Source organism: Salmo salar, chromosome 09, assembly GCF_965601325.2.
Source record: "Salmo salar chromosome 09, fSalSal1, whole genome shotgun sequence".
Taxonomy (NCBI): domain Eukaryota; kingdom Metazoa; phylum Chordata; class Actinopteri; order Salmoniformes; family Salmonidae; genus Salmo; species Salmo salar.
The window spans coordinates 124,280,491-124,307,186 of NC_138299.1; the positions used below are offsets into that span (position 1 = coordinate 124,280,491).

The window sequence follows — 26,696 nt, forward strand, 5'->3', positions numbered from 1 at the left end:
ATTACAAAAATTCCACCACACGGTTCTTATATCAGCCAACTCATTATGGGACTGTTTTGTATTTGGTCATGGCGACTGTTGCCAGTATAGGCTAGGTATTTTGAAAATGACCACGGTGTGTCAAGAATGTAAACCTAAGGTAGGAGTGCTGATCTAGGATCAGACCCCCCCCCCCCCCCCCCTTTAATTCATGGTGATCTAAAAGACAAAACTGATCCCAGATCCTACTCTGAGACGCTTTGTGAATAATATTCTAACTCATTTTATGGGTCCAGGACACAGGGGAGACCCAGTGTTATAGATGGAGACAGACCGTTAGAACCACCTGCTCTAATGTAATGTACCAGCCTGTAAGCCCCTTGTCCAGCCAGTATGTCAACTATGGTCCAGTCTCCAGAGCATTGGAGAGATACCTGCAGCACTGGGTAATAAACGCTGGACACATCTGTGGCGTGACCATTAAAACTTTTCCACTGCCCTGCCTCAGCTTTTACAGCTTTGAGATCAGTAGATGATTAACGGACCATGGCCCCAGGCCCCTTGCTTACAGCACGGGCCCCCACATATTATCTTGCCATCATGTACCAGAGCTTCCCTGTTTCCCTACCTCCATGTTGTTTCTGAGGTGAAGCAGCTCTGCTCTAGTAGTTTTCCATCACAGCATGTGGAGGAAATGAAAGAAGGCATATCCTGTACAGTACACACAGGAAAAACCTCACTCCAATCTGATAAAAAAATATATAATCCTGTGTATCATCATCCAATAATAAATCGAGTTATTCTGCATTCTGAGATTGAACGCAGCATCACTGTTTAAACTTCAGTTTTACTGGAGTAAATGGTAAGGTACTGTGTTCTGCTGTTGTTGACGTTAATCTGTCTCTCCTCCTGTGTGTCCACAGCCCAGTCCTTCATGAAGAGTGTCCTGAGTCCTATCTTCATGCTCAGCCTGATCACCATGTGTGTCACCCAGCTGAGGCTTATCTTCTACATGGGAGCCATGAACAACATCCTCGAGTCGCTGTCCGACAGAGACTTGAGCACAGGTGTGTGTGCGTGCGTGCGTGTGCGTGCGTGTCTGTCTTGAAAATGTGTGAGTGTAAGCTTTGGCGGCAATAACATGTCTCTGTCTCTCCTGCCGTTCACAGTGAGTGTGTACACCTCCATTTTCGGAGTGCTGCAGCTGCTCTGTCTGATGACCGCTCCTGTGATCGGGTACATCATGGACTGGAAACTCAAAGAGTGCGAGGATGAGAACGCGAAGCCGGGTAAAAAGTGAGTTTCACACGCACGAGCGCACCCGAGCTCGCATGCACACACACACACACACACACACACATACACACACACACTCCAACAGAGAAATCCCCTGCCTCCCAGATACTCCCCCAGCATCCACAAGACACTACTATGTTATCTGTATAACCAGGGAGTATGTGTGTAACATGTGATGTCCCCTCTGATAGAGATCTTACCCAGCCCAAGCGTCGTGACAGACAGATCCAGAAAATCACCAACGCCACACGGGCCTTCATCTTCACCAACCTGCTACTGATGGGCTTCGGGGTCACCTGCCTCGTCCCCAGCCTCCCTCTCCAGGTAAATCATCCTTCTGTTTCCTCTCCTCCAGCTCTCCTCCATCTCGCTCTCTCTTTTCTCTCCTCTCGGAGCTGTGGAGAAGCACACATTTCACTGCGTGTTTTCCCAGTGTTTTGTAAAGCCCTCCTAGAGCCAAAGGGAGAGATCTTGGTGCAGAGAAAGAAAGAGAGTGACTCACATGTTATTGCAGTTGATCCATTGTTTAATGCAACAGTGTCCCCTGGTGGACAGAAGTGTCATTACAAGTTATGCAAGTTATTTCCAACCCTGTTCTGGGAACATCTCTGTCAAGCCATTATTTATTAAACATGGACTCCATTTTAGGATGGAGGGACAGGACACCATGCATGCCCTGGGTCTGTAGATTCTACAACACATCATGATGAACTATTTCTCTTTTCTTCTCTGCCTTCAGATTCTATCGTTTATTCTGCACACCATTGTGAGAGGATTCATCCACTCTGCGGTTGGAGGGCTCTATGCTGCTGTGTAAGTGTCTCAGGAGTGTGTGTGTGTGTGTGCGTGCGTGCGTGCCCAGTCCCTTCCACACAAGCACCTCATGCTGGTTGTCCTCCTTAGGTACCCGTCGTCTCAGTTTGGCAGTCTGACAGGCATGCAGTCCCTCATCAGCGCCCTGTTTGCCCTGCTGCAGCAGCCCCTCTTCATGGCCATGATGGGCCCCCTGAAGGGAGACCCCCTATGGGTAAGAGAGCAATGACCTTTCACCCTTTCCAGAGCCAAACTACAGCATACCCATTACTCACCAATGCTGAAGACCCAAGTATACTAATGTGCTATGAGCATAATGCTGCAAAGGCTCCTGGATATCACTGATGTGTAGCAGCCACCTTGTACTAAATCAATCTGCCCAGAGTACATGTCATAGCACACTGCTGTCCCGATATGACTGATGTGTAGCAGCCACCTTGTACTAAATCAATCTGTCCAGAGTACATGTCATAGCACACCGCTGTCCCGATATGACTGATGTGTAGCAGCCACCTTGTACTAAATCAATCTGCCCAGAGTACATGTCATAGCACACTGCTGTCCCGATATGACTGATGTGTAGCAGCCACCTTGTACTAAATCAATCTGCCCAGAGTACATGTCATAGCACACTGCTGTCCCGATATGACTGATGTGTAGCAGCCACCTTGTACTAAATCAATCTGTCCAGAGTACATGTCATAGCACACCGCTGTCCCGATATGACTGATGTGTAGCAGCCACCTTGTACTAAATCAATCTGCCCAGAGTACATGTCATAGCACACTGCTGTCCCGATATGCAAACAACACAGCCGTTCCCTCCATTCTTCTCACTGATGATGTCACTTCCTGTGTGTGGTTGTGCGCAGGTCAACGTGGGCCTGCTGGGGCTGACGGTGCTGGGCTTCTGCCTGCCTCTCTACCTGCTCTGCTACAGCCGCCAGCTCCAACGCCAGAGGCAGGAGCGTGAGGAGGACCCCAAGATCTACGTCCAGATCAACAACGGCAGCAAGCCCGAGGCCTTCGTCTAGAGCGACAGACTGACGGACGGAGACTTGTTTCAACAACGAGAAGGAGGAACGGAGAGTGTGAGGAGGGGAGAGGTCACAGGTGTGACTGAACTGTATGATGAATCGCAACCTCGCCCACCAACTCCGGTCCCTCTAACCGTCTGCACTTGCACTCAGACGATACTCTCTCTCTCTCACACACACACACACACACACACACACACACACACACACACACACACACACACACACACACACAACTCCCTTACATTCCCCCTCACACACAGACACACACACACGCATACAAACACATACACACAAACGCTCGGCACACACATACACACACACACACACCACGCCCACTGCCAAACACACTCTGTCAAACCTACAGTATATGTTCACAAATCTCAGAGAACTACTAAGATAAACACACACACACACTTTTACACTCCCCAGAACATCATTGACTACATACACTGTGAAAGACACGCAACAACACACACGTTGTGAAACCTCTTCAACACACACACACACAAGGTTCCTTTTCCAGGGACACACCACCAAATGGACATTGTTCATCTTCTCACCACTGAAATGAGAAAGGACATCCGCGGGTCTGTGAACTGAGGAGAAAGGAGAGAAGAAGAGGGAGGAGGATCTCCAGGACTCTCTCCTCCCTTCCAGTCTCCTCTTTGTTTCAGTGCTCTAGCATTTGTTTATTTCATTTTTTTGTCAATGATGCCATGCTCACTCCTGCCTGTCAGTGCAAAAAGAGGACACTGATTCTCAGGTCACCCTGCCAAAAGAAAAGGAAGCAAGCGCTCAACGCCATGTCAAAGACCTCCAGTGCAGGATGTGGTGACTTGTACCAGATGAGCAGATGCCGTCCTCCTCCTCCTCACAATTATAATACCCACCACCAGTGTTTTTACATGTGTTTTCAATGATGCCAGTAACGACGACGAGTATCGCCTCACTTTCTAATTCTGATCCAAGTTAGTCTCACACCGTCTCGTACTGCACTAGGGGTCTTCTACTTCACACCCTGAGAACTGGTTTAATGATTAGGACTTTATTGAAACGTTATCGAAACATTTATTGGCGATAGGTCTGTATTTTTCTCTGTGGTTGTTACTTGTCAATGCCGCTCTGTTGTCACAAGTAGTTTGGACTGGAGGTAGAAGTGAAACAGGTTGTATAGAAGTTCCAGTACTCCAAATGGTGCTAAGTGTTCATCCTGCCATAACGTTCCCATTTGGTTCTGTAACGTTGCCATCACATTCTGTAACGTTCCCATAACGTTCTGTAATGTTGGGGATAGTCGTCATTGTAAATTAATTGGTAAGAATGGAACCTCATGCAACCTTTAGAAGCTAGTCGACGTAACCTTCTCATCTAGCGAGTGTTCCTTCCAGTGTCTCAAAGACCAAACCTGGTGACTCTGTCTTTTAGTTTTGTTGTTGAAGATAACAGAGGCGTGGAGTGTTAAAGCCACAGAGAAGCTGTCATTTTAAGACTGTTTCAAACAGCTCTCGGAGACTAGAAAGCAAAGGCATGTTTTTTGTAACACTCAGCACTCTAGGTAAAAGCCTGAGGTAATGGCTTTGCTTTGAGTCAGTTTGAGCTGAGAGTAAGTGATTAGGCCAATGGGTTTCCAGTGTGCAGGCCAGCGTTTTACTTCTAGGGAATAATATGTGGCTGTGCTAGTGGCTGTGCTTCAAACAAAGCGCGTCACAGGTTGAAACAAGCCTCTTACCGGTAATAATGTGCCACAACAACATAAGGTACAGCAGTCCGTTTTGTCGTGCAAAATGAATTTCTTATTGACTTGGTGTGTTTTCTTTTTATTTGTGATGACCAGATTTTGTTTTTGTCAGGAGATCTGGTTTTTAAAAAGTAATAGCTTTATCAACTGCATTTTACCTGCAATATGATACTGGCATACTGTTCAAGCTTTTGCTCTGTTTCAAGACAAATGTGATTTAGTACAAATGGTTTTACGAGAAAGGGTTTTAGATAGATAGGAGATGTGTAGCTTCAGGTGAACTGTGGTTGCTATGGGCCTATACCTGCCACTGTTCTACAGGACCTGAATTACATGGATGAATTTCAATTCTGATTCGCTGTAGCAATAAGTACTTATGTGAGTTGCTGAGCAATCCTCTACTCTTCCCGGCAACACATAACTCTATGAACAAACACTGTTGTCCAACCACACACATACACACACACACAATGCAAGAATGTGGATTGATATAATGTAATGTTTATTACAAAGGTGCTTCTCAATGACAGGAACATCGACTCATATTTTACTTGATGTACTGGCCAGGTAGTGACCATCTAGTTCCTGTATCTATCAATGGTCTCACTTTGTAGTGACAAATTACTTGAATTATTGAATTCCAACTTGAACTTTGATTCACTTTTCAAATCAAAAAGGGAGACAGAGAGATGCTTGAATATGATATCTGATTCGAAATCCACACTCTTGCAGCTGTTGTGAATGTTGTGATCTTGGGACCCAGGTGGGCGGGCAGGTCATGATAGGACGTTATGTTCTTGAATGATCTGTTGCAGGTAACATACACCGGAGAGAGAGTGTGAGCACTTGATTGCTGTAGCTCTACGTCCGCAGATGCCGTATTTAGACTGGACGGGACACCTGCTTTTCCTCAGTCACACACAGAAGCACTTCCAAAGACAGCCATGTAACCAGCAGATTGCCTCTCTATGTGCAGATGATTTGAGACGTGGATACGGCAAGTTGGTGCCCCGCCCTTTCTCATCACGACCCGTCACATTGATCCATCCATGTCCAAACCACTGTCCTGAACTGTTGCACTGACACACCTGTTTCTCCACTGCAGTCTCACCCAAACACAACCACCCAACCAAGAGATCCTTCACATACTGGCAATGGAACTGAGAGACAATGCTCGAATCCCCAAAAGCTTCAGGAATGAAATAAGTGAGAACTGAATGGCACATATGCACCTTAGTCCTCGTATCAGGATCTCAATGCTATTTTTCCGAATGGCCTGCACTGAAATATAACATAGACAGTGCACCTCTTGCTGGTTCTGCATGTTAGCATAGAATGTATTCCCAGTCGGTTTTTTTTATTCATAGAGTAATGACATCGGAACTGCAAGAAACTGTTATTTTTGTTACTTACCGCGGGTGGTCTTAGTCTCTCTTGTATGCACCGTCCAGTAGGTCCCTGTCCCCCAATATAGAATGGCTCCTTGCTACTGACTGCTGTTTGGGCCTGTCTGTTTGGGTTTCTCGATTTCAAGGATCTACACACACACACACACACACACACACACACTGATAGAGAAACAGGTCTGGACATCTTCACTTTGAACTTCACTCTCCTTGTCGTTTACATGAATTTATTTTGCGAAAAGAGAAAAAGCATGTATAGCCCTATAGACTGGTTCTCGTGGCTTGAACATGTGACTAGAGATTGCAGATGGATTCTGATAATGATGCTATACTGTACTCCAGCACAATGAATGTGGGGTTGGGATGATCTTCATTCCCTCAGTATGGGAGAATTAGTACTTTTTACACTGCCATACCTTAAACTGTCATTCTACTCAAAATGCCATCACCGTAGTTATTTTCTAGATGTGACATACTTTTACTACTATCCCCTTCCCTGGGATGTAAAGTGTGATTGATTGACTGGCTATTCTCTGATGACGAAAAACGAGCAGTGTTTTTTTGGATAGAGTGTTTTAATGGTTGTGTGTCACTTTTAGACATTGAGCAGGAACTTCAGCTGAAACACCAATGCTTTTCCCTGACTTGTACCATGTTTTTTTACTCAGATGTTTATTTTGTTGTTTTACATGCTCCTTTTTGGTGATTGTTTCAATATTTCATGTCTATATACTGTATATTGGATCTCAAGTTCTTGTTTTTGTCTTCTATCACATTATAGCCATTGTAATTGACATTTTGAGTTGTTGTCTAAATGAGAAAAAAAAATCTATATATGAAAAACATCAACAGATTAATTTCTAAAATAAAGTGTCTGTTTGTAATTATTTGACCTTGTTTGAGGTTTTTGCACGTTTCCTCAATGGAGGAAACTTGCAATCATTCTTAATAATGCAAGATGTGTTAAAGAACATGACATATCCCGTGTTACAGCTGTATGCAATATAATGGACAGAAGAAAGCATGGACGGTCTGCTTTAAGTGGAGGAAGCCTGCCAATACCACCTCGCAACTGCAGTCATTACTAAATCCAACCACCCTAGGGGGAAATTCCATTTCTCAGGGTTAGGCTATTGTAGGTTTCATATTAGCCACATTTTTGCAGTCAGGAGGAGTGACATGAATCATGTCTGTAATGGCTGGCAACTTTCCAAAAGGAAAAAGAGCCTTTACTGATAAAGGAGCTGTTTCATTATAAAGTCATGCTGTTTTAAGAGTCTCGAGTCTCCACCAGAGGACAGGCTATAACAGTTGACTACTACACCAGAACTCAGCTGCCCAATTCAAACTATTTTTCTTGAGTGTTGTTAACACACCAATTAAGAGAGTTGGAGTGAAGTGATACTTAAAAAAATGAACAACATGACAAAAACATGTAGGTATTTTAGATGATTGCTTGATCACTGGGGATTAATTGCTGTGGGGTAATTAAAGTAAACATTATCGTTCAAGTGAAAAGCACAATACAGTAACAATGCATGTTTTCAACTATCACCAAAAATCATAATGGCAATAGGGAGTGTTTCACACATGTACAGCAGTGGAGGCTGGTGGGAGGACCTATAGGAGGACAGGCTCATTGTAATGGCTGTAATGGGATTATGGAATGGATTCAAACATGGTTTCCATATGTTTGATGTGTTTGATACCGTTCCATTTATTCCATTCCAGCCATTACAATTATTATTTGTGTTGCTCTAGTATTGCTCAAGCTTATTGAAGGCTGAACCACTGGTTTGACTTGCCGAGGTTGCTACTAACCTGTTCCAACAGACCAACACAAGAAAACACCGGGTGTTACTGAGTTCACCCTCCACCAACTGTCACAGCCAAGAAGCCTGAATGAGGAGTGAAACTGGGAGGACTGGAATAACATTTAGGCTCAGTGAAACTGAACCTCTGTGACAGGTGAAACAACTTACAAACCAATACACTTCACTTAAAAACCCCATAACATTTGACCTAGGTAGACTTCAATTGAAGAGCTTACAGTTTTCCATAAGTAAACTCTGCACATGTGGTCCAGGCTTGGCATAAGAAACAATAACCTCACCAGTAGAATAAGAATTTGCATGTGGTTAAATACCATACTGGTTTTCATGTGTGATCACCGCAAACAATGGTGTAGTGTGTTTGTTTCAGGTCTGTATGTTTTGTTTAGAATACGGTTGAGGTTACTGACTGGAGGTGACGCCTCGCCCCTTTTTCGGCATCTGTCAGGAAGTGAATTCAAGAAAAATAGGAGCGCTAAACCGCGGAGACCGTGGGTCGCAGACGGACAAACATACAGCCGCCGATTGAGTTTTTAACAGTAAGCTAGACATCTGAATGCTGCATATACACGGACAACACTACCAAAATGCTCATTAAAGAATTGTAAGTAAAAATGTTTGGAAAAATATGGTGTTTAGTTAAAACGTGTTACGCAGGAGAACGATGTCATACACAGGCAAACATTGGGAAAATGTCTTGTGTGACAATTCTCCTCTTAGTTTATAGTATTTTCTCTGTTAGTCTAGTATAGCCTACATACCATTTGGGAATTCAAAAACACGTGCAAGTTGGTATTAGCTGTGTATTATCTTTGCGTAAACTGTCAAGTTTGTCAATGGAGAGGGCTTTTGACTGCTTGTTGCCTGTCTTCACTGTATGGACTGTATGGATAGACTCATTGAATGAATGCATCAAGTAAAATAATCATTAACACATTGGCCAAAATGGAAATTTATTGTCAGTTATCAAAATTATTTATCTTAACTGACAAAGTGCCACTAACTTTAACCATAACTTTAATTATACTCATCCCATGCATCATCAGGCCTACAAAAAAAACATACAAGGGTGTGCCTTTATTTAAAACTAATCCAAAGTATACACTTGCATGACATGTCATCTAACTCATTGTTTACTAGAACCAACAACTGCCATATCAACATGACAGCCAGATGCCCCAAACCTGCCTCTATCAATACCATATAATTAATATGGTGCCTGTCTTGGCTTTCATTACGCCCAGATCTGTTATAATGAAATATTCAGTGCTGCTTAGACTGGGGACAGGTGGTGATTATTGCCTATTGTAGACTGGCAGAGGATGGGGCCAAAGCTAATTGTTTTCTGATAGTAGAAATCTACACCGGGCTTCTATTTCCTCTATGACAATATTACAGCTAGCATCAGTAGCACGGTCAGGCTTGCAATGTTCATAGTTGGTAGGTAGAGCAGGACAATATGGTCAATAATCCATAACGCGATGAATTGCCTGACTTGATAAGATAACGATAAATAGAACATTAATGTGCACCACTTTTTTTCACCCTTTTTATCTAACTTATTTAATTTCAAACTTCACATTTCTCTAGTATAGGCTACTTACCGTCATAAACGATGTAAGCAAAATGCCTGCGATAAGTGTTCGGTGTCGAATATTTAAGATTTATCGTCCCAGGTCTATTAGGCTAAACGTGTTTTGATTAGCATACTCTTAGCAGTTGCTATCAGAGAATAGTCAGTCGAACTAATAAATCAAGTGATAAATTAGACGAGCAATAACATTAGTCATGAGTTGCAGGTGTAGTTGGTCTTTTAAATGTGTTGTAATGTGATGTTGCGCTCTCTCTCTCTCTTCTAGTCGAGTCATCCTCCCCATATCTGTGGAAGAGGTAAGTAGTGACCGAGTGTCATTTCTTTTGTGTCTTGAACTCTTGCTTTATGTCGCCTATCAAACTGGTCAAGCTACATTTTTCTGAAGCGACGGTCAAATTGAGGTCAAGCATTACCTAGCCCCATGACGGGGCCAACCCGTTACCTAGCGTGCCTATGCTCTTGAGGAATCAGGGCAGTGTCTGTATGTCAAGCATTTGGTCTGCATTATGTTCCTCTAACCTTTAAGTTCCTGTTTGTACACACACCTTTTATGATAGTGTGTGGTGTGTGCGCACAGAATGTTGGCATGGTTTCCATTATGTTCACGATTGCAGTGGTTAGCAAGCCACACACAATCAGGTCGGACATTGGCAGACAATATTAGCCATATTAATGAAAACAGAGCACCTTATTCCGACTGAAGCTTTGCCTTTGAAGTCAGTAGTTGTGGGTCGTTCCATGTCATTTCAGCAAGCCATGTCACCCACCATCTCAGATTGTTCTGAAATCGTTTCTGTAATTAGAAACCAATAAGATTAGCATTCCTGCAACATTATTTTGTTGAAATAAAATTTGATCTCTGAGAAATTAAGCTAATTGATTACACCCAAATTGGCCAATTTAGTTTATAGGATTCATATAATATTTGATAAATATAGTACCTGCCATCTGATTTGGACCTAACTTTTTTTTTAGGTTTATGGCCCATCCTACATCCTAATATTACCAGGTTCTGACTACTACATGCTGCTGTTCCTGCTATTATGTGCATTTTTTTTTGAAGAACTTAAAGGGATAGTTCACCCAAATTACAAAATGACATTTTATTTTATTGTCAAGGTATGACAGCAAGGAATGCTAATCTTTAGTGCTTAGCAATTACCGAGGTGTTGGTAATTTTTTTCATTTTTTAAACAACTAATTGACTGATGTCGGTTCAATTATTTGAAATCCATTTCGTTCTGTTTTTTTGTGAGCTCAATGCGTACATTTCGCTGCAGTTTCTCTAGAGATAAATCAGATCATGTCCAAACTGTGCGACGTAATAGGGAGTTGTAGTTTCCAAAAGGCCAATGTTCTACAGACAATGTGATAATTAACTACAATGACCATGATCCATTGCGTGGCTCCTTGTCCAGTCTGTTTATTTTATGCCTGCTCCGTAAGAGACTGAAGAATGTGCAATCAAGAGGGGACACACAGAGAGCAGTTTCTTTAAGGTATCTCTACCTGAAAATACATAATCTAAGTGGTTGATAGTTGTTATTCAGCAGTCATGAAAGTATGCCTTAATTACTTTGAAGAACTACTAAAATAGTGGTTTTTGTCATGAGATGAGTTGGAATAACATAAAGTAATCAAATAAAACTAATGTAATATACACAATGAAATAATTGTATTAATGTGAATAACTGATGATTAGTAAGTGATAAGCAGTCATGGGCAGTCACTACCATCATGGGTATTTCTGTGTTATTCTATGTTACAGCATTCAACTCACATAATGCATAGTGCATTTAAAATATTGAAACCAAAATCGAAAATCATGATATTTTTTTTTTTTTAGAATCAAGCCAAAACCAACCGACCTCAAATCACTAATCTCTCAGCACTACTTATCTGTTTCTAACAACACAAAGTATTTCAGAACAATATGAGATGGAGGGGGGACAATCCTATTTCTTGTGCTTTTTGAGATGGAATGACCCTTGTATGTTCGACCAGATTTATTTTCATCAGACATAATCTTGCATTCCATCTTGGCAACAACTTATCAGCAACAGTGCTGATTCCACCATTCTCTCTCCTTCCTTCTCAGTCTCCCTCTCTTTCTCCATTTGTTCCCAGAGTTCTAGTCACCAGCGTGATTCCCCGCTCACTCTTTTTTTTTTAAAGCTGACTTAAATCCAAGTCTCAATCGTTTTCCCCAAAATAAGCTCCCAGATCAAGGATCATAACCCTAAATTCCATTCATAGCCTTACATAAGGGTGATTCCTCATTGGAACAAAAACATACCATAGAAAGGTACTTTTGGAGGAAGGATTCTTGACATTTTCTATCTTTGTATTGAAAAAAATAAACATAAACCATTTTAGATTTGGCAAATGTTTCAATATATTGAACATAATATACTCCACATTCATATCAAAGTTCCAGAAGGAGGTCTCTGCTACTTTTACTTACAGTATAAAAATGGATTCAAAATAGTTGCATTTTGGTGATTTGCAGGATGTGCAAGTAAAAGGAGGGCTGTGATTGGATAAATTGCCTGCTATGCCAATTTCTCTGTATAAAATGGGCCGTAACTTTAAAACTTCCTCGGCCAGCCTGAGGAAGATGGCCATATGAGTCACACGCACGCAGGGGAATAATAAGTGAAATGCTGGTTTTACACGTGTCGTCACATTCCTAACCACCTGAGATGGAACCACCAAAATAACACTGATGTGATTGTACCCCATCTTCCTCCAAACAGAGCTGTTTCACTTGTTGAAAGCATCTAATTTTGGGATGACTTATCAAATCAGCCCGGTACAAATTAGTCTGTGTTTTTACATGTCAGTTGGTTGTTGAGTAGTGTCAATGTGCAGCAAGCGAGTCACCAGTTCCCTGTAGGTCACTAGCTCCCTGACGCACAGTGGCTGCGTTCCAGGACAGCTTTATTGCAGACACGCTGCACACAGCAACCCGTGGTTGCGTGCCACGTCATCGACTGCTGCTGGGTGACTCAAGGCCTGTGGTGGTGGTGGATGGACGGGGTGTGCTGCCTAGGCTGGGAAAGCAGCGTTGGAGACAGTAATCGTCCCGCCAAAGGTCTTTGACAGAGCTCTACACCCTGAAATCACTGGCGAGCATCTAACGAGGGAATTGTTGGCAGAGAGACTGTCATTAACAACAAAAAAATGCCACAAAGGGCTATTACAGTATTTTCCTTATGCTTGCTGACAGTACGGTTATCCTGTTGAGCTGTTACGCTGAAGTCAGTGTCTATCTGGGTTAAATGCACAAGGAACGGCCAGTGGTGAAAACGGAGAACTGTCCCTGTCCAGGTGCTCTGAGGAGTGAATGGTTAGGGATGTGTATGTGATGAACTGAGTTAATATAATCCCTCTTGTTCATGAATGAATCCCCCCCCAAATTTGTGCCCACTGAAGTGGTTGCAGCTGTCTGTTAATGCAACTTGTGAACAATGGATATTTATTTAGTCTGTGTGAAACTGCAGCTCACTCCTGTCTTCCTCTCCACAGTACCAAGTGGGGCAGCTGTACTCTGTGGCTGAGACCAGTAAGAATGAGACGGGTGGAGGAGAAGGGGTGGAGGTGCTGAAGAATGAACCCTATGAGAAGGACGGAGAGAAGGGCCAGTACACCCACAAGATATATCACCTGCACAGGTACGATTGGTCCAGCCACCTATCCATCCATCTACCCAGTGACTCCCTTCCATCCACCCACCCACAATCACCCAATGGTACAGTATATACCCATTGTTTCTTGAAGAATGTAACTCATAAATCCATCATGAGCTCAGTTCAACTGAACTGAAAATATAAGCTTGTTTTACTCCATTGTAAACAATATCATTTTAAATAAATACTGTGTAGCCTCAAAACATGGTTAAAACTATAATGGTGAGTCCTTGCATCCATAGTTATGTCTATCCCTCAGCTATTTCATGAGAAATTGGTGGGGAGTTCATTTATTTATTATTTGAACTGCAGATTTCCACTTTTTATAAATAAAAAAGATCTTTAAGAAATTATAAAATTGACAACCCTGTTTATATGCTTTCAAATTGTACTGAGAAAAAAATATAAATGCAACATGCAGCAATTTCAAAGATTTTACTGAGTTACAGTTCCTATAAGGAAATCAGTCAATTTAAATAAATTAGGCCCTAATCTATGGATTTCACATGACTGGGCAGGGGTGCAGCCTTGGGAGGGCTGGGAGGGCATAGGAGGGCATAGGGCCACCCACTTGGCAGCCCAGCCAATCAGAATTAGTTTTTCCCGCAAAAGGGCTTTATTACAGACAGAAATACTCCTCAGCTCCCCTCACTACCCCACCCTCAGACGATCCCACAGGTGAAGAAGCCGTATGTGGAGGTCCTGGGCTGGCGTGGTTACACGTGGTCTGCGGTTGTGAGGCCGGTTGGACGTACTACCAAATTCTCTAAAATGATGTTGGAGGCAGCTTATGGTAGAGAAATGAAGATTCAATTAGCTGGCAACAGCTCTGGTGGACATTCCTGCAGTCAGTGTGCCAATTGCACACTCCCTCAACTTGAGACATATGTGGCATTGTGTTGTGTGACAAAACTGCACACTTTAGTGTCCTTTTATTTTCCCCGTCACAAGGTGCACCTGTGTAATGATCATGCTGTTTAATCAGTGTCTTGATATGCCACAACTGTCAGGTGGATGGATTGTCTTGGCAAAAAATAAATGATCACTAACAAGGATATTAACACATTTGTGCACAAAATTTGAGAGATACAATTTTTGCATGTAGAACATTTCTGGGAGTTTTTTTTAAATTTCAGCTCATGAAACATGGGACCAACACTTTACATGTCCGTTTATATTTTTGTTCAGTGTATATCAAATTCAACCGTTTGTCTTTTTCAGTGATGAAGATATGGATCTCTCATGGTAGGGTGGGCTATATTTAAATAGGGTGAACTTTGAGCACCTCCTATCTCCTGACTCTATTGGCATTTAGGACCAAAAAGGCACTTTCTCACCACTTCTACCATGGGCAAACATGTGTGGAATGTTTTGTTCAATTGGGTGCAGGGGTTGAGGTCAAAGGGATCTGGTCAAAAAGTGATTGAATTCATATGGATCGACCCTAAAATAATATCATCTTACTTTTTTACTCTGCAGTAAAGTGCCAAACTATGTGCGCATTCTGGCACCATCAACTGCTCTTAACATCCACGAGAAGGCCTGGAATGCTTACCCCTACTGTCGGACTGGTAAGTCCCCTGCTCTTTGTTACCTACCCCTTCTGTAGAGAGAGATGTTGAATAATTAATTTGGGCATACACGCTAGCAGCCAGCACTGTGAGGACATGCTATTGGAATCTATGTAATGTCTGGACCAATAGCCAGGCATTGGCTATTAATGGTGTATAAGACAACTTCTCAGTTCGATTTGGAAAGGAGTTAGCCAATTTCAAACATGTGCAACTATTGAGATATTATTTTGAAAAATGTTTGTTCCCCTAAACATTGTTTACTCTCTGTCTCCTCATGTCCATCTCTTCCCCTGTTGCAGTTATTACAGTAAGTACTGTTTTCTTCTATACATTTACACATACAGTATGTTACTGTTTACTTGCACACTATTCAGCTGTAAACATGGTGAAAGAGGAGCTGGTAACCTTGCCTGTCAAAAGGAAAGGAGAGAAGCGGATGGGGCTGACTTAACACAGAGAAAGACTGACACTCGTTTGTGTGTGTGTGTATGCACATGTGCCTCTTTCAGTGGTTATTTTTTTTTTGTGCTATTGACTGTACGTTTGTTTATCCCATGTGTAACTGTTGTTTTTGTCGCACTGCTATGCTTTATCTTGGCCAGGTCGCACTGATATTTAACCAGGTAGGCAACTGGCCTACCTGGTTAAATAAAGGTGAAATATATATATATTTTTTTAAATGACCAGTACCACTGTTCATAGCTGATGTATGCCTCAAGATGTAATCACTTATAGTCCATATATAAAGGTAAAATAAATATATTACTTTCAGTTTCAGACCTGGGTTCAAATACTATTTGAAATCTTTCAAATACTTAGAATTTTTGCTCTAGCCCTGGATGGGGTTTATTGGTTAAGGACTATTCTATTGCTTGATTAAGCCAGCATGTTCAATCAAGCACATAAAGTATTTGACATGATTTCAAATAGTATTTGAACCCAGTATGTGTTGGTCACTTGATTGATCTCGTTTATGTTATTACTTGCTCTTCCTCCCGCAGAATGAATACATGAAGGACAATTTTCTGATTAAAATTGAGACATGGCACAAGCCCGACATGGGGGTTCAGGACAATGTGAGTGAGCAGCTAATGTAATGAGTCTGAATGTATACCATGTCAAGCATAGACCTCCAGCACATTTAATTCAGTTAGTGGATGTCACTAGTCCTTTAATTGAATGATTTCCCCCTTTTTTTACTGTATCTATCAGACTCCAATCAGTCACTTCCATTGACGTCATTTCATTCCACAGATGTCCTTTCCGTGTCCGTCCACTAACTTGGTGAAAGGATATGGAAACCCTTCTCGTGTTTGCATTTTTAGTTCTCAGACCTGCTCTGTCGGTTATGACACTGAATCAACATTTACACATAATGCATCAAAGTGCTATGTAATCAGGTTTGGGGTCATTTCAATTCAATTTCCCTCAAAATTGGATTTAGAATTTGCTTTTCAGTTTATTTCCTGAATTGAGTGGATTGAAATGTAATTGGCCCCAAGGCCAACCCTGCATGTTATACCTAGTCTATGTAGTGACTACTAGTGAGGCATTCTTAGCTCTTGAAGTGGATAACTTACTAGAAATGATTCCCTGCATAGGTACACGGACTAGACCCAGACCAATGGAAGAAGACTGAAGTAGTCTACATTGACATCGCTGACAAAACCCAAGTGGATGTCAAGGTGATAGCAGTGATTGATCAGTGTGAATGTACTAACAATTTATTATTAGTAATAAGCATGCTTTTAAACTCTCTTACTTTTCTAAACCCAAACACATCAGGGTTGTATTCTTAAGGCAGCAAATGGTAAGAAATTGACTGAAACAGGGAGGGATTGCCTGAACTTGTCCAATAGAAATTCCTTTACCGAGAAGGCAGGCTTCTGGCAAATAGTTGTCAAATTTTTTTCAAATTGCCACAATTCTTTAGTGTCAAACTCTTGCGACAAATTTGCAGCAACTTGTGAACTTCTGGAAAACAATACTGGGAAACTTGTGGCGAACATTCTGTTTGCTGCAAATTTTGTTTCAAATTGATTATGAAAATGCAAATTAAAACAGGTTTTTGATTACTTTGTGTATTAACAACATTGAAATGTATATGCGATTTGGTTTGTGTCAATACATTTAAATTAACTTCCTTCTCACAGAGAACTAAACGTACTACAGTGCCTTCAGAAAGTATTCCCACCCTTGACTTTTTACACATTTTGTTGTTACAAAGTGGGATGAAAATGGATTTATTTTTTTTTATTTTTTTTTACAATCTACACAAAATACTTTAATGTCAAAGTGGAAGAAAGTTGCATTTAAAAAAACAAAAAAAAAACATGAAAACCCTAATATCTTGATTAGATAAGTATTCAACCCCCTGAGTCAATACATGTTAGAATCACCTTTGGCAGTGATTACAGCTGTGAGCCTTTCTGGGTAAACGAGCCAGTCAGTGGTGCTTACAGATTGAAACTGATCTAGCTAGCAACAAAATGTGTTTCACACTATCCCATAAAACATGACATGCTTACCAGGCATCAATTAGCTTACACAATTAGTTTATTAGGAAGTTTAAGTTAAAACACTCACTTGACAACTTCGGCAGCGGGTTAGCATTTTCCAACCGATTTTTCTTCTCCCTCTGACTGGTTGTCATCAACAGTTACAAGGTCTTTGAACTCAATGTGTTTACCAGTAGGGATGAAACGGTTACCGGTTTCACGATAAACCACTGTAAAATTCCCGACGGTTAGTATTACCGTTTCAAATTTTAATGATCATTAAAACCATGTTTAATTACCATGGTTTGAAAAACTCACGGTAAATACTGTCAAGCATCAACCAAAGTTAGCAACAGTTTGACGCAGGCGCAGCGTGGGTTTTGTTTTGTGTGTAAACATGGCGGGAGCGCTCAGGAGATTTTTGACCTTTCTAAGAGGACCATATCTGAAGTGTGGTCGTATTTTGGGTTTTACAAGAGTGCTGAGGGAAACCTGATCGAAGATGGTCACCCTGTCTGCAGAACATGCACACAAAAAAATTGCTGCGAAAGGGGGCAACACTTCAAATCTCTTGAGTCATCTTTGTGATCACCACCCGCTACTTTATAGCGAATGCAAGGTAAGTTAACTTTTAGCTCGATGCATGATGTGGGGACTTCGGAATGGGGGAAATATCATGGTTTGTCTGTCTTAACTTGCTAATAGCTTGTCAATCATTTTAATGGAAGCTTTCAGTGTTACCTACTCTTGTAAAAACACTGCATGTTCTGCTGCTGTATGCGTCGTGTCTGCAGACTCTATTCACCCATTGCACACGATAACACCTTATGTAGTTTAGTCACCCAATAAACATATTTTGTTCATTTTAAAATCCGTCAGTCGTCGACTTGGTTGTAAAAGTGTTCCAACAGGAGAAACACTATAGACTCCTATACAAGACTCCTGTATTGATGTAAATTGTTGGGCTCATTGCAATTACTATCACTGTCTTTTTAAGACTCATTTGTATTTATATAAATTGTGCATGGGGTCATTGCATATACTCAAATGCAACACAGGAGATTGTGAGAGTGAATAATAATTATAATGTAGTAATAAAAGTAATACATTTTCTTTTCCCTTGTTTACAGAGTGGACGTGCAGCAGGCAAACCCAGTGATGCTACTGGTCCCTCATCTTCAGTTGTGAACTTGTGACACAGACACTCCAGCAAGCATTTAAAAGGCAGGCTGCTTATGCATCCACGTCAAAAAAAATGCTCAAAACCTCACTGCAGCCCTTTCATATTACATTGCAAAGGACATGATGCCATTTCAAATTTTTGAGGCCTGGCTTTCTGAGGCTGATGGAGGATGCCGTGCCTCACTACAAAGTGCCATCACAAACATTATTTTCCAAGACTGAAATCCCAAACCTGTACAACTAGGTTAAAGCTGATGTTGGAAAAAGTTTGGCTCAAGGCACATGGTTTGCTGCAACTACTGACCTCTGGACCAGTGAAAGCAGGGGTGGTCAACCCTACATCAGCTTCACTATCCATTACCTCACCCCAGACTGGCAATTGGAATCAAACTGCCTGGAACACAGTTCTTCCCAGAAGATCACTCGGCTCACAACAGAGTTTTTTTGAGAATATGCTGGAAGAGTGGGGGATCAACAAGAAAGACCTGGTCTGCATAACCACAGACAACGCAACAAACATGATCAAGGCTTTTGAAGAGTTCCCAGATCTGTGGCTTTGGTGCTTTGGCCATAATTTGAACCTGGCCACCTCAAAGGCTCTGAAAATTCAGAGAGTTGACACAGCAGTCAAGGCCTGCCGTCATCTGGTCCAAGCCTTGTCACGGAGCTGGAAGAGAAGGATAGAACTGAGAGAAAAGCAAGCTGCCCTCAACATGCCACAGAAGGCTCTGATCCATAATGTGGTGACCCGATGGGATCTACACACAAGATGCTTGAGCATTTCCTGGAGCAACTGTGCCAGCTCCTTGAACCTCGGAGAAAGTTTACAGATGCACTTGCCTCAGACACGAGTGACACCGTCAGCCATCAAGCCTGTCCTAGACCACGTCACCTGTGATGTTCTGCTGGAAAAGGATACGGAGCCATCCCTGACCAAGGAGATGAAAAGGGTAATGAGAGAAGACCTTAACAACAAATACACAGAGAAGGCAAAGAGTCATGCACATGGCTTGTTTCATTGACCCCCGTTTCAAAAGGAGCTTTTTGGGTGTTCTAAATGCAGCAGAGAAGTTTCGAGGGTCAGATTCCGACCACCCCAGAAGACAGAGTGAAGGAAGAGATCAAGGTCAACCTGTCTCTGCCACCCATTCCAGCAGAAGAGGATCCACTGGTGTGGAGGGGCCATGCATCAGAGCTGCCTCATCTTGCCAGGGTTGCCAGAAAGCTTTTGTGCATCCCAGCAACCAGCGTGCCATCAGTGTTCAGTGCCAGCGGGCACATTGTCTCCCCTCGCAGATCACTACTTAAACCAGACCAAGTAAATATGCTGACATTTTTAGATTTCAATCTCAAGTAAACAAAGATGCATACGTACAGGATGTTAGGCCAGCAGCACCTTATTTCTTTACGAAGGAGAGAACGGACATACAATCACTGCTGTTCATTTGATTTGATATTTTTTGTGTTATTTTAATGTCAACACCTGCACATTGGATTTGTTTACATATGGTTGTATTGTTTTTACATGCATGTTGCTTTACTTGTGTTGCTTTTGTATGCACATTTGATTTACTGAAGGTTGTGTTCATTAAAACCTGCACTAGGGAAACTTGTACATCATAGCCACATGGTGCCATATTTAATGCTATTCATGTTTATGCACACAGTGCATAGTGCTGTTAGTTTTCAATTTAAAACTTGGTGAAAGGATTTCACTGTTTGTATCAGTACTCATTGAACATTTGCGATAATACTGATAACCGTGATAATTTTGCTCACTTTAATCGTGATATGAAATTTCCATACCGTTTCATCTCTATTTACCAGAAATGGCTTCTGTCTGGTAAACTGTTTGACACTAGTGGCAATAAATATTGTTGCCACAGGTTTTCCCTTAATGTCTATGGGTTTGCCACAGATTCAAATACTTCTTGTTTGCCAGAAAAAAACTCTAGTGAACTGTTTGCCACTATGGCAACAATAATATTTATTGCCAAAAGGTTTCCCGCTGATTCAGCACTAGTGGCAAACTTTTGTAAACCTTTGGCAACATTTTGTGGCATACTTGCCACATCTGCAGGAACTTTCCCACAACAAATTATTTTTAAGGCATAACACTTCATTTTAATTTGAAAAATGTTCTACTACATTTTGCTACGGTGTTCCCTAGTGAGTACAACCCAGTTACCTGAATATAATTAAATAGAACACTGGTATCTTTGCATCCTACTCATCTGCTCACTCTGCTCCACACAGGACTATAAGCCAGAAGAAGATCCTGCCATATTCAAGTCAGAGAAGACAGGCAGGGGCCCCCTGGGGCCTAACTGGAAGGTATTACCCAAACCAATAATCCTCCATTGTTATCATATTTTTCACATCAGCTAATTTCACATGTAGCTGTATCCAGAGTCATACAGTATATTTAGACAGTTGGGCCAGTGAGGTTTCTGTCTGAACGTTCCGAGAACGCCAATTTCACCTCCAAAGTCGTTGCTAAGAGATGTTTCCGCATCGTGCTGTTTATTTCTGAAAGTTTTCTTCCAAAACTATGAAGATGTCCAGTGAAAGCAGATATGCAGTTTGTTGACACCACAACACATTACCAACTTGGATACACATTATCCCGAATGCTATTAAGTAGAAACTTTCGTAAAATTCGCTGCTCTGTTTGGCTTGTTAATAGCGGGTCATTTCATAGTGAGTTGTTGTAACATCGTATTGTAACATCACCCAAGTTTCCAGAATAAAGGTTCCAACATGGCGTCCGTTCTAAAACCTGGTCGAGACTCTCTTGATATGGCTCTGGCTGTATCTATTCTGGTTCGGAAGCTCCATTATGTGTTATGAACTATTCTGCCTCTGCCTGAGGGTGTAATAACTTTTGTCTTTACCTCTGCAGAAAGAGCTTCCCAGCAACACAAACTCTCCTCACATGTGTGCCTATAAGTTAGTCACAGTCAACTTCAAATGGTGGGGAGTCCAGAATAAAATTGAGAACTTCATTCAGAAGGTGCGGTAGGAGACTTGTCAATTATTCCAGTATTTGCAAAATATTCCGTTATGGTGCCTACATCTTTGAGTGCCCAGCCCATATTTTACTCCAGTTCAAATGTAGTGCTAGTACAGAGGCAAAGTCCAGTATTTTCATATCACCCACTGTACATGCAAAAACATTACTCCCCCGTAAAGAAGAAACTAGTAGATAAGAGTTGGCTGAGAAATAAGATATCCAAAGCAGTGCAGTCTCTATGGGCGTGACTAAAGTGTTTTCTGTCCTCTAGTGGACAGACAGTGATTTGCCAGAGAAATGTTACTCCAAGTTGCACATAATAAATGCTGATATTACTAATATTTTTTTCCTAAGTAATTGTTTTGTCTAATTTCTTTCCTTTTTTGATTTCCAGCAAGAGAAGCGGTTGTTTACAAAGTTCCACAGACAGCTGTTCTGTTTGATTGATAAATGGATCGGACTGACAATGGAGGACATTCGCCGTATTGAAGAGGAGACCCAAAAAGAGCTGGATGAGGTCATTTACTGTACATTTGTTTGGTCTTTGGCATCAATTAACTCCGAATGAGATGTACAGTACTACTGTCTTATCAGTTTTGTCATTAGGCTACGGAAGTGTGTTGTCCTGGATATCCTACTTATTCAATGTGTGTGTGTGGTGTCTTTCAGATGAGGGAGAAGGATCCAGTCAAAGGGAGTTCTGCTTCAGAGGACTGAGGCTGTGCAGCTGTGATTGTGAGTACCGCTCTGTCTGGTCATCAGTGGTCAGTGGGAATTATGAGGCTGAGTTCAGGGAGGTGTTCATCAGTGCGCGCAATGGAAAATGCTTTAAAGCAATTTGCATCAGAAAACAATGATGAGCATTTCTTATAGGACAAGTCCAGGTATGTCGTTCCCAGTATTTACAGTAAGTTAATTTTCTTCCGCATGGTACCTAATGAACACGACACACATGAGGAGCTCAGGATGTGCACCTTACCCCACATGAATCAGCTACCGTGTTATCAGTGTCATAGTGTAATCGCTCCGATCTCATACTCTGTCAGGTTTCCCCAACTAGTGGCCCGCGGGCCGAATTTGTCCCGCATTTGATTTTATTTGGCCCACATGTTTTCTGAGCAAGGAAAACTTTCTCGCCAATAAAAAAGAAGTTGGACATAAGACTGTAAAAACAGCAAATCATCTCCCAATTCATTTTAATTCCCATGCGTAATAGGAAGATGCACTGTATGTGATCTTATACAAATGTAAGCAAGGTTTGAAATGATTGTTTTAGTCAGTTATATTATTTTTGGGCTTCTTGTGGTATATTTTTAGTCTACAAATGTATTTGTAATTATGTTCCGGCCCCCTGACAATCCACTCAAGAACATAATCAGCCCTTGACTGAATCTAGTTGATGGTCCCTGCTCTATATCTTCAAGCAATACATTCTCTTATTGTGCACAAGGAAACAAGACTTGCCTTGTCTATCTTGCAGATTTGCATTTGACAGATTATAATCAAGTCGGTCACAAATCTTTCTCTCGTTCCACTTTTTCAGATCTGTTACTGAAACACCAGCATCTCTGCCCTAGTACTTGGAAATTATATGGCTGTATGCAGACCCCTATACTGTCCAGACAAGCCATGGAGAGGCCCCAGCAGCCCAGAGGTCCACAGCCACCTTACCTCTGGTGGCCATCACGTTCCTAACTAATTATGTCACTTGTCAAGTTTTTTAAAATGGGATTTTTTTTGTTGTTGAGTTGTAATGATAGTATTTTCTATTGTCTTTAATTCCTCATGTGTTTTGTGGACAAAGCTGAATTTGTTTGTTTTCTCCTGTCTTTCAAAGTACTACGATGTCTCTGTATTTCCCTCTTGGTTACAGTACATTTTTCTTGCCCGGGGACAATCTGCATCAGCAGGCCAACCTGAATCAGCAGGCTGAAATCCACTTGTAGTGTTATGGCTTTGGGCTTACGTCTTTTTGGGGCAAGAAATATGGAACAATATACCTGGTCTCTGAGTAATAAATCATGTCCTGTACTGTATTTTTCTGTATTAATTCACAGGGTCATTTTCTCTGATTTAATTGATTGAGCAACATTTATTGTTCTATACAACCTATGTTATTCAATATTAAAAATAGTATATTTATACTCTTTGCATTCTGTGATTGTATTAATTTCATTGGTGCAAGAGCTGTGTTCCCATTTTTCATGACTTGCTTTATTTTCTTTACATCCTTTTTAAGTCAAAGAATTTCACCATATTTCACAGAAATGGTTTAAAAGATCACGGTATGTAAATCTCTTAAAAACCCATTGTTCATATGGTTTTTCAAAATGGAACTCACGTCAGCAGAGTTTCCTAACCGTAACGCATTTTGATCCCACTTATTTCACCCTGTAACCCTTTTCACTTTTACAAATCCCACACCTTTTATGTAGATCTACAGACACCAACCAATTTAGACTAGTCAGACTGACTGAACAGAAGCAGGCTGTTTGATTAGAAGGCTCAATCCTGTCATCCTGTGTAAGTCAAGGACTGCTACAGAAGGTATGTTGAAGGGGGGAAATATTGCTATGTTGATGATAAATGGAGAAAATATTTATGTTGATGATAAATGGAGAGTGGAGTGATTCAACTGTTAAAGTAGCTTGGGACAGAGGAATAAATCTGTTTCTGAAACATAGTTGCTGTTTTTATATGATGCTGCTTTTATGGAGCCAGATAGCTGCCAAAAGGTTGAATGTACGTATCGTAACAGAAATCCATACATAAATTGTTAGGATCGTAAGAAAAGCCATGCATGAAACGTAAACGTGAAATTTCATCTGTGAACATACAAACACTGTTACGGTTACGGACTAACACCTTTAGAGTTTTGGCAGTTATCTCGCCAAAAAAAAAAACGTACACCGAATGCCCTTTGAGGAGTGCTATGCGAACAAGAATAACACCGTATTTTAAATAAAACGGAAGTCAGGGAAACCAGAAAGAGGTATCCTGCATGTTTTCAAGTAAAGTCTTCATTCTCTATTACTCCTCGGCTGAGTTAACTAAACATTTATGTAGCTAATGTAATATTTGTTTGCCAGCGCAAGTCTAGATAACACTAGCTGTATTATGTATTACGCTTGGTGTATCTCTACAGCATGGGCATATCACTGGTTGTCGTGGACATCCCCATGCATGCACCTAATCAAAATGACTAATTCAATATTGCAACATCCCATTTTCTGGGCTCTGTCTGCAATCATACCCAGTAGTGTATATACCAGGAATAATTAAATAATAACAATAGATGTTTGGTGAATCTGTGAATTATGCATGACCGCTGGAGTCTTTGCCACTCATTTTTATAAATGTACACTACCGGTCAAAAGTGTTTGGACACCTACTCATTCAAGGGTTTTTCTTTATTGTAACTATTTTCTTCATTGTAGAATAATAGTGAAGACATCAAACTATGAAATAACACATATGGAATCATGTGTAACCGATGTGAAATGGCTAGTTAGTTAGCGGTGGTGCGCGCTAATAGCGTTTCAATCGGGTGACGTCACTCGCTCTGAGACCTGAAGTAGTTGTTCCCTTTGCTCTGCAAGGGCTGCGGCTTTTGTGGCGCGATGGGTAACGATGCTTTGTGGGTGTCAGTTGTTGTGTACAGAGGGTCCCTGTTTCAAGCCCAGGTTGGGGCGAGGAGAGGGACGGAAGCTATGACTGTTACACATGTTGTAACTAAAAAAGTGTTAAATAAATCAAAATATATTTGAGATTTTTCAAATAGCCTCCCTTTGCCTTGATGACCGCTTTGCACACTCTTGGCATTCTCTCAACCAGCTTCATGAGGTAGTCACCTGGAATGCATTTCAATTAACTGATGTGCCTTAAGTTCATTTGTGGAATTTCTTTCCTTCTTAATGTGTTTGAGCCAATCCGTTGTGTTGTGATAAGGTAGGGGGGTATACAGAAGATAGCCCTATTTGGTAAAAGTCCAAGTCCATATTATGGCATCAAATAAGCAAAGAGAAACGACAGTCCATTACTTTGACTGACCTTCATGTCTTAATCTAGAACATTTCAAGAACTTTGGAGTTTTTTTAAGTGCAGTCACAAGAACCATCAAGTGCTATGATGAAACTGGCTCTCACGAGGACCACCACAGGAAAGGATGACCCACAGTTACCTCTGCTGGAGGGGATAAGTTCATTAGAGTTAACTACACCTCAGATTGCAGCCCAAATAAATTCTTCAGCGTTCAAGTAACAGACACATCTCAACATCAGCTATTCAGAGGAGACTGTGTGAATCAGGCCTTCATGGTTGAATTGCTGCAAAGAAACCACTACTAAAGGACACCAATAATAAGAGACTTGCTTGGGCGAAGAAACACGAGATATGGACATTCGGTGGAGATCTGTCCTTTGGTCTGATGAGTCCAAATTTGAGATATTTGGTTCCAACCACCGTGTCTTTGTAAGACGCAGAGTAAGTGAACGGATGATCTTCGCGTGTGTGGTTCCCACCATGAAGCATGGAGGAGGTGTGATGGGGGGGGGCTTTGCTGTTGACACTGATTTATTTAGTATTCAATGCACACTTAATCAGCATGGCTACCACAGCATTCTGCAGCGATATGCCATCCTATCTGGTTTGCGCTGGGTGGGACTATCACTTGTTTTTCCACAGGACAATGACCCAACACCCCTCCAGGCTGTGTAAGGGCTATTTTACCAAGAAGGAGAGTGATGGAGTTCTGCATCAGATGACCTGGCCTCCAATCACCTGACCTCAACCCAATAGAGATGGTTTGGGATGAGTCGGACCGCAGAGTGAAGGAAAAACAGCCAACAAGTGCTCAGCATATGTGGGAACTCCTTCAAGACTGTTGGGAAAGCATTCCAGGTGAAGCTGGTTGAGAGAATGCCAAGCTTGTGCAAAGCTGTCATCAAGACAAAGGGTGGCTATTTGAAGATTCTCAAATACAAAAATATATTTTGATTTAACACTTTTTTGGTTACTACCTGATTCCATATGTTATTTTATAGT

The 26,696-nt window shown here is 41.5% G+C and overlaps 2 protein-coding genes across 3 annotated transcripts in view; both read left to right on the forward strand.

Moving 5' to 3' along the window:
* The window catches only part of LOC106612657 (large neutral amino acids transporter small subunit 4), a 32,142-nt gene extending 24,984 nt beyond the window's left edge, over positions 1 to 7,158 (forward strand). For both annotated transcript variants that reach the window (XM_014214047.3, XM_014214048.3), the window contains exons 9-14: positions 903 to 1,046; positions 1,149 to 1,275; positions 1,467 to 1,599; positions 2,015 to 2,088; positions 2,179 to 2,302; positions 2,960 to 7,158. In XM_014214047.3, the coding sequence (XP_014069522.1) occupies positions 903 to 1,046; positions 1,149 to 1,275; positions 1,467 to 1,599; positions 2,015 to 2,088; positions 2,179 to 2,302; positions 2,960 to 3,121 (764 nt within the window). In that variant the 3' untranslated portion in view covers positions 3,122 to 7,158. The remainder of the gene's footprint in view (positions 1 to 902; positions 1,047 to 1,148; positions 1,276 to 1,466; positions 1,600 to 2,014; positions 2,089 to 2,178; positions 2,303 to 2,959) is intronic.
* Positions 7,159 to 8,106: 948 nt separating this feature from the next.
* LOC106612658 (phosphatidylinositol transfer protein alpha isoform) lies at positions 8,107 to 23,797 on the forward strand. The gene is made up of 13 exons (XM_014214049.3): positions 8,107 to 8,239; positions 8,493 to 8,707; positions 9,963 to 9,993; positions 13,226 to 13,371; positions 14,866 to 14,957; positions 15,260 to 15,267; positions 15,962 to 16,036; positions 16,562 to 16,645; positions 20,897 to 20,974; positions 21,543 to 21,653; positions 22,048 to 22,170; positions 22,323 to 22,388; positions 23,197 to 23,797. Exons 2-12 carry the CDS (start codon positions 8,691 to 8,693, stop codon positions 22,368 to 22,370), a joined length of 813 nt encoding a protein of 270 aa, XP_014069524.3. The 5' UTR covers positions 8,107 to 8,239; positions 8,493 to 8,690; the 3' UTR covers positions 22,371 to 22,388; positions 23,197 to 23,797.
* Positions 23,798 to 26,696: the final 2,899 nt, after the last annotated feature.